This window comes from Terrapene carolina, unplaced genomic scaffold, assembly GCF_002925995.2.
Source record: "Terrapene carolina triunguis isolate 2854851 unplaced genomic scaffold, T_m_triunguis-2.0 Scaffold746, whole genome shotgun sequence".
NCBI lineage: Eukaryota > Metazoa > Chordata > Testudines > Emydidae > Terrapene > Terrapene triunguis.
In genome coordinates, this window is record NW_020665097.1 from 1,396,649 (window position 1) to 1,404,563 (window position 7,915).

The window sequence follows — 7,915 nt, forward strand, 5'->3', positions numbered from 1 at the left end:
CTGCCCCTGCCGCACACACGGGGGCTGGGCACGCCTGGCACTGCCACTGGCACGGAGCCAGCGCTGCCCCTGCTGCGCACATGGGCTGCGCATGCCTGTTACAGCGCTGGATACATGGGAGCTGGGCACTCCTCTGGCACAGCTTCAGGCATGTAGCCAGTGCTGCTCACTGCTGGGGCTTAAGATCCTGGGCTGCTTTCCAGGTTGGCTGCCCCTTGGGATTGAGGGGTTTCACCGCAGTGAGATCAGAGGAAATATCACAGTTCTCATAGATTAACCGATTTTAGGGCCAGGAAGGACCATTAGATCACCCAGTCTGACATCCTGGGCAGCACTGGCCCTTACGTGTCACCCAGTTACCCCCATGTTGTGTATTGAGCCCAGTAACTTGTGCTTGGCTAAAGCATCTCCCAGCCCGGCCCCAGCCTGGCTTTGGAGCCATCAAGAGACAGAGAATCCACCACTTTCCCTGGAGTTTGGGCCAGTGGTTCATCCCCATCCCTGGTAAACATTTGTGCCTGATTTCTCGTTTGAATTTATCTGGCTTTAGCTTCCAGCCACCTAGGCTTCAGTGTCAGGCCGTCCCTCCTTCCCCCAGCTTCTCCGAGTCAGGTACCTTCCCTCCAAGGAGCCTGGCAGCTGGGCACAGACTGAGGCTGTGACCTCTGAGGTACAAAAACGTGGGATTTCTGGGATGATCCTGAGCCCACAAAACTGGGTGGGTGGGGCAGGGGCAGGGCCTGGACTGATGCTCCCCTCTCCCCAGGCTACCCTGACCGTGCTGCTGGACCATCTCAGCTTGGTGTCCTCCTTCCACGACTTTAACCGCATGAACTCCCAGAACATTGCCGTATGCTTCGGGCCAGTGTTGCTCAACCAGAATCAGGAGCCATGGCGCCAGAGGGCCCGCAGCTACGCCCACTGCGAGGAGATCTCCAGTGCTGTCGACTTCAAGAGGCACATTGAGGTGCTGCACTATCTGCTGCAGGCCTGGCCTGGTAAGTGCAGCTGAGGGGAGGGAGTGTGTGGCCACAGGACTGCTGCAGGGTGGGGGGCGAGCGTGCCGCCGGGGCGTCTCCCCTTGGGATTGAAGCCCCTGATTGGCCTGTCTGGCTGTGGGAGGAGAGCATTGCGGTAACTGCGATCTGTCTCCCCAGCCCCCTACAGGAAAGGGCGTGGCGTGGCGGGCCGGGAAAGGGCCCAGTCCACCTGCCTGCGGCAGAGGCGCTGTCCTGCACTGCGGCTGGATCTGCTGGAGAGCGAGGTGGTGGCTCGTCACCGGCCCCGAGGCCTGGAGAGCCCCCCCACCAACCGCTACGCTGGGGAGTGGAGTGTGTGCAGCCAGGAGTATGGGCTGGTGGCCGGGCCGGGGCACGAGGTCAGCTACGCCGAGGTGGCCGGCAGCGAGAGCGAGAATGAGGTGCTGGACCTGCGGGAGGGGCTGGGCGGCCCCAACCAGACGGTCTTCGTGGGGGACTTTGCCCTGGTTGACGACCCTGATGCGCCCTTCAGCCCCCGCCTGAACCTGAAGGACTTCGATGCCCTCATCTTGGACCTGGAGCGAGAGCTCTCCAAGCAGATCAACGTGTGCCTGTGAGTGGCCTGGCTGCTCCACCACAGTGCCTGGCTCCCCCTGCCCCTATGCTCCCTGGGACCATCCACATCCCCCGCCGGGCTCCAGTGTCACCAAAACACGAGCCATGTGGTGGGAGCTGGGCACAGCCTGGGGCCTTGACACCAGCAGGGAGGTGCCAGGCACCAGATGGTGGGGCTTCAGCTAAAGAATTTTAGGCTCCACGCTCAGGAGCCTGGCCCAGCCCTGTAGCAGGCCATGACTCATGCCGTCAGCCTTAATACAGCAACCTGCCCAGGAACGGGCCCTGAGCAGCAGGTACAGTGTACAGGAGGTGTTCTCATGCGCTCTCGTGGGCTCCAGCACACTCTGCCCTCTGGGCTTGGAGCTCTGGAGAGACCAACACAGTGCACGCCGGGGTGTGGCCGCCGAGCTCCCAGGGGCACGCACCCAGGTGTGGCCGCCAAGCTCCCAGTATTAATAGGAACTCAGAGACTGAGCCAAAGCCATTTGGAGAGTGACCAAATTTGTGTAGCACTTGGCTCTCGCAGCCTTTTGATTTGCACAGCAGGGATGGGAGCTTGGAGACACCAGGGCAGTGCTCCACCAGGCCACTGTGTGGCAGCTCACTGAGGTTGGGGCTCTGGGGCTGGAGTATGGATGAGGGGCTGAGCCAGCCATGGGGCTGCACTCAGGGTCACTCACTGCTGCAGTGTTTGTCACTCTCAGCCTACCGTGGGTGACATAGTAGCTCTGTCTGGCTACAGGGCAGCATCATAGTCCTGTGTGACAGGCTGGGAGGAGCCTGGATCCTGGCGTTCCCTTGGCCTGGCTCTCTGCCCTGGGGCAATACCATGTGAAGGGAGCACACAGGGCAGGGGGAGCGGCTCCCTCCTGAGCCTTCTCCTTGCCTCTGCATTTCAGAAGCCAAAGAATGAGCCTGTGAGCCTGAGCCTGTCCCCTGGCTGGGCTGGAGCAGAAGTTTGTGGGCACTGCTTGTGTGACCCTGGCAGTGGGCTTTCCAGGCCGTAGCAGCTGTGCCAATATGGTGCTTCATGCAGGCTAGTCAGGAAGGTAGTGCCAGGCCCTGGGCATGGCACAGGGGGCGGGTCAGGAGCACCATGTACCTATCCCTCCCGTGGCATGTATTTCTGGTCAGCAGGGAGCCTTCAGGGGGTAACAGCCCTCCCAGCCCCCAAGGGTGGTGAGTTTTGATGCCCCTTTTGGTATCCCAAGTGGAGCCTTCCTGGCAGGTGGGAGTTTGACATGGGTCTCAGGAAGATGGGTGTCAGGGCTGCCCCGGGGCTCTAGCTGCAGTGGGCTCAGTCTGGTCTGCTGTGGGACTGGCCTCGCAGTCAGTGTTTTGCTACTAAGTGCCACCCTGTGTGCCACTTGGGTGGGGGGCAGCCTTGGGCCAGGGCTAAGGCCTGTTCCTGGCCTCCCACCATCCCAGGCGAGGCATCCCCCCTGCATAGTGTTAGAATATCAATAAGGGTCTCTGACCTCCATCATGTGTGCTCTGCTCCGGGGCTGCTTCACACAGAAGCCACAATCCACTGCACCCTGCCAGGGAGGAGGAGGGGCTGTGCCAGTCATGGCACCTCACTCTCAGCTTGCCATGGCATTAGTTAGTATCTTGATGCCATGTTTACATCCTCCCCCAGCCTGGCTGCTGCCTCCAATCCTACTCGGCTGCAGCTCTTGGTGGAACAGTGAGGGGAGACTAGGTGACCAGATGTCCTGATGTTATAGGGACAGTCCCAATTTTTGGGTCTTTTACTTATATAGTCTCCTATTACGCCCCCACTCCCTGTCCTAATTTTTCACATTTGCTGTCTGGTCACCCTAGGGGAGAATGGGCTGCAGCCCTGGGATCCCATGGCACGTGGACAGACCAGCATGAGCAAGCGATTGGGGCCTGGAGTTCTTTGTTGCTGCTTCTCATGGGCATCTTTGGTCTCCCAGTCTCTGCCCCACCCTGGTGCCGGCTGACACTGAGAATCCAGGGCCTGGGGTTGGCTGCCAAGCCCCCAGCTCTTTCCAGCCTGGGCTTTCCCTGTGCCTGCTGTTTAGGCCAGGCCTGGCAGGGAGGCCTCCCATGCACTCTTGACTGAGCAGCAGCAGGCACAGCCCTGGATGTGATCTGGAGGCCTCAGCTCACTGGCTGTCACCTCCACCTTCTGCATTACAGAGTAGGGGAAACTAGTGCACAGGCTGCACCAAGGACCCTGGCTTCCGTGCAGTGCCGCCTCCTTGGAGCTCCAAGCTGGGGCCCTGCTGGGGGGCGGGGTGGTGCTCAGGGCTGGTGGGGAGCGGGAGGTGATTCCCTAGCTGTGCCTTTCCCCAAATGGATCCCATGAAAGGGCAACACATGGGCAGACTGGCCCCAAGCTAAGCTCAAGGCATCAATTGCCCTCTTGCACCCAGGCCAGCTCTGGCATTGTCCTGGGTACTGCTGGGATATCCGATGCTGCTGTGCCTTGCAGAGCCCGCGCCTGCAGCGCTGATTTCAGTGTGCCAGGCGCCTGGGCACAGCTCCCTCAGGGTGCTCACTGCAGGGCCTCATGGAAATGCACCCAATCCCCCCACACAACCACACTCCAGGGAGCCCGGTACTGGAGAGGCCAGCTTTATATTTCTTGCTTGTGTATGTATGGTGTGTGTGTGGGGGGGTGTACATGTTTGGGTGGGTGTGCAGTGTAGGGTGCGTGTGTGTGTACATATTTGGATGTGTGTGTGGTGTCAGGTGGGTGTAGTTTGTGTATATGTTTGCGTGTGTGTGTGTGTATGTTTGTGTGTGGGAGGGCATAGGGGTGTGGTTTGTGTGTACATTTGAGGAGGTGGGGGATGGCCGTTTGTGTGTGGTGTAGGAACATGTTTGTATGTGGTGCGTGTGCATGTTTTGGGGGGGTGGTTTGTGAGTGGGATGTGTGTGTATGTTTGTGTGTAGTGGGGTGTTTGTGTGTACATCTTTGGAGGTGGGATGTGTGTGGTGTAGGAATGTGGTTTGTGTGTGTGTGTGTGCGCATGTTCGTGAAGACTGGCTGCTCCGTGTGGGTATTTAACGTATAGATTTTCACAATTTTTTATCAAATATTCAGTTATAGGGGGGAAAAGCCTAGGGAAGGGGTAAAACCATGCAGAGGGAAGGGGTTAAAACCATGACACTCACTCTTCCCCTCACTCCAGGCTCCAATAGAAATTCACCCCATCCCCTCTCAAAGCCCAAGGCCCAGTAGCCCCCTTCTGAGTTGCTCGGGCAGGGAGGAAAAGTGCCCAGAGTTTGGGGGCGGTGGCCCTTCACCCAAAGGGAACCCACGTGAATGTGAAGGGAGGGCTGCAGTTTCTCCTGCCATGGATGAGGCTGGGACTGAAGAAGAGGGTCACAGCGGAGTGCCACCATGTTATAGAAGCAGCTTTGCTTGGGGTGCCCTGTCTGGGGAGGAGGCTGCATGGTCCAGCCATTCCCCCCCGTTGCCTGGCACTCCCAGCCATGGGGAGTTGGGGATGGTTACTTATTGTGTGTGTTAAGGAAATGCCCATGCCAGGTTGGGAGTCAGCATGGTACCTATGTATGCACGCCAGGGCATCCTGCCCACTGCCAACACCAGCAATAAAGGACACCGGCTACACCTGCTATTGGGTGTGTGCGTTTGTGTGTGCACACATAGAGGGTTGGGGCCACATTCACCAGGGCAAGAGGGTGCCTCTGCCAGGGCTCCAGCTGCCTCCGACCCAGCTGTTGTAGGTGCAGAACACTCAGGCCATGGCAGCAAGGGCTGGGTGGGATCAAGCCGGGGAGCTGGGCAGGAAGGGCTGTCCCCTTCATTGCCCTCCCTGGGTGGCTGTAGGCACCAGCTTTGCCTTCCTAGCTGCTGGGCCGTGTCACTGTGCTGGAGCCGGGGGTCCCTGCAGGCAGGAACAGGGATGTTTACTCTTGGGGGAATGCTGCACCAAAAATTTAAAAGTTCTGTGCAGAATATTTTAAAATTCTGCATATTTTGTAACAATAACACAATGTACTCACATCAATGTCAACTATTTTGATAATTTAGTTCAAAATACCTGTCAGCAACTATATCTGTAACAATACAGACAACAAATGAACTTCCTCCAGGGGTAGAGAGTTAAAGAAACCCCTACAACAACCCAATTCCTCTTCTCTCTCCCTGCCCCAGCTGGGGAGGACAGACACCCACATCCCCTCCCTCCAGAGCTCAGCTGCGAGGTGCCCCCCAGTCCAGGCACCCACACCCCTTCCTCTGCACAGCCCAGCCATGCCCCCCCAGCCTAGACACCCACACTTCCTACCCCCCAGAGGGAGAAACAACCGGATGCTGGGTCCAGGGCTTGTATGGAATTTCCTGCATGCCACCTCTTTCTAGGGTGACCAGATGAGGGGAAGAAAATATTGGGACACATGGGGGGGGGGGGGCCCCCCCCCCACGAAAAAAAAAAAAAAAAAAAAAACAGTGCTGCCAGTGGATATCAGGACAAAATGTGTCCTGACCAAAGATCGGTTGGGACGTGGGACAGACACCGAAATATCAGGACGTCTGGTTACCCTACGTTTTTCCTTCAGGGCATGCTGGGAACTGCAGCTGCTGGGATGACTCCAGCTTTGACCCCCTCCCCCCAGCAGCATCTTCTATTTGGGAGCTGGGCTCTGCGAAGTCCAGTGGCCCCTACGGGCAGCTAGCAGCGCCAATTCTGCAGGCACAAAGGAAAATTCTGCACAGAACATTAATTCTGTGCAAATGCTGCATTGCGCAGTGGTGCAGAATTCCCCCAGGAATAGATGTTTCCACTGCTCAAGTGCCGTGTGAAGGCCAGCAAGGCCCCCCTACTGGCCTCAGCCTAAAACTGCAATGTGTGCCAGTTGCTGCAGCTGGAATGGGCAGAAAGGATACACGGGAGGAGCACGGCCTGCAAGCCCTCAGGTCATGCCTGCTGCTCTGGCAGGGGTTCAAGGTACAACTGTTCCTCTCTGCATGGGCAGCTGGCTCCAGGCTCTGCCCCTGCATCAGAGACCATGGCCCCCTGTTTTGGGTGCTGGCTCTGCAAGTGGGCAGGGAGCAGCAAACCTGTGCTGGGGGGACAGCCCCTCCCCCAGCACATTGAGCAGAGGAGCCCTTGTGCCCCGCACCCCAGCCAGTCTCCTCTCCATTGCCCCACCACAGGCTGGGTGAGGGGCACAAGGGCTCCTCTGCTCGATGTGCTGAGAAAGGCATGGAAGGGAGGGTGGGGGACTGTGGCTCCAGCTGGGTAGAGCCCTTGGCCCAATTCTCTGCCTGCCCATGCTGAGGCAGGGGCTGGAAACTACAGCCCCGCTCTTGCTTGCTGACAGTAGGGACACCTGTGCCAATACCACAGACTCACAGAAACGTAGGGCTGGATCTCGAGAGGTCACCACATCCAGGCCCCTGCGCTGAGGCAGGACCAAGTAAACGTAGATCATCCCTGACAGATGTTTTACCAACTTGTCCTTAAAAAACTTCCAATGACGGGGATTCCACCACCTCCCTTGGAAGCCTGTTCCAGAGCTTAACTAATGTCAGCATGAGAAAGTTTGCTCCTAAGTGACCAGAGGAGCTAGCGAACAGGAACAGCTAACAGGAGTTTTGCGAGGGAGTTCTCCAGATGAAGGAGGAGCGATTACATGACCCTTGGGGTAAGTTTGTTGTGTGTGTGTTTGTGGTGTGCTTGCTGCTTGACTGAAATATACCATGTGGTCTGTTTGGGGAAACCATGTGCTGACCATGTGTGTGCTGAGCCTAGGAGCCTGCTAGGCAAGGCTGAGAGCTTCTTAATGAGGCTTTGATTCCTAAGCCCTTTAGCACCATCAACCCTTAACCAGGGGGTAGGGCTACTCAGGAATACCAGAGCTTTAAAAAGCCAGAAGCGGCCAGAGAAGTTGGGGAACAGGAGCGGCTAATGGGAGTTTTACAAGGGAGTTCACAGGGGGAGTATGTGTGTGTTGGGGGGGAGGGTGCTAGATACACCATTCTTTAAACTTAAAGCTCCCTGATAAAAACAAATCCCCTGTAGACCCCCTGATAAACACCCCCCGATAAAAACAAAACAACAACAAAGGAACGAGCTTCAGGAGTAAAAAAGAGAATGCAAGCAGAAGTCCAGCAACACTGAGGGAACTATCCAGTTTATTGCACCCAATGCAGCATATATTATTACCTGCCCTATGGGCAGGTGGCATATGTATGCATTCAGTGCAAGGAGCTCCTGGCCCTCAGAGACCATGTACGGGTGTTGGAGACCAGAAGAGTTGAGCTGGAGGAGCTAAGGGAGACAGAGAGGCACACAGATGAGACTTTCTGGGACACA

The 7,915-nt window shown here is 57.3% G+C and overlaps 1 protein-coding gene across 2 annotated transcripts in view; it reads left to right on the forward strand.

The window, feature by feature from the left end:
• The window catches only part of SYDE1 (synapse defective Rho GTPase homolog 1), a 19,962-nt gene extending 16,589 nt beyond the window's left edge, over positions 1–3,373 (forward strand). For both annotated transcript variants that reach the window (XM_026660271.1, XM_026660270.2), the window contains exons 7-8: positions 767–998; positions 1,158–3,373. In XM_026660271.1, the coding sequence (XP_026516056.1) occupies positions 767–998; positions 1,158–1,597 (672 nt within the window). In that variant the 3' untranslated portion in view covers positions 1,598–3,373. The remainder of the gene's footprint in view (positions 1–766; positions 999–1,157) is intronic.
• The last annotated feature ends 4,542 nt before the right edge of the window (positions 3,374–7,915 follow it).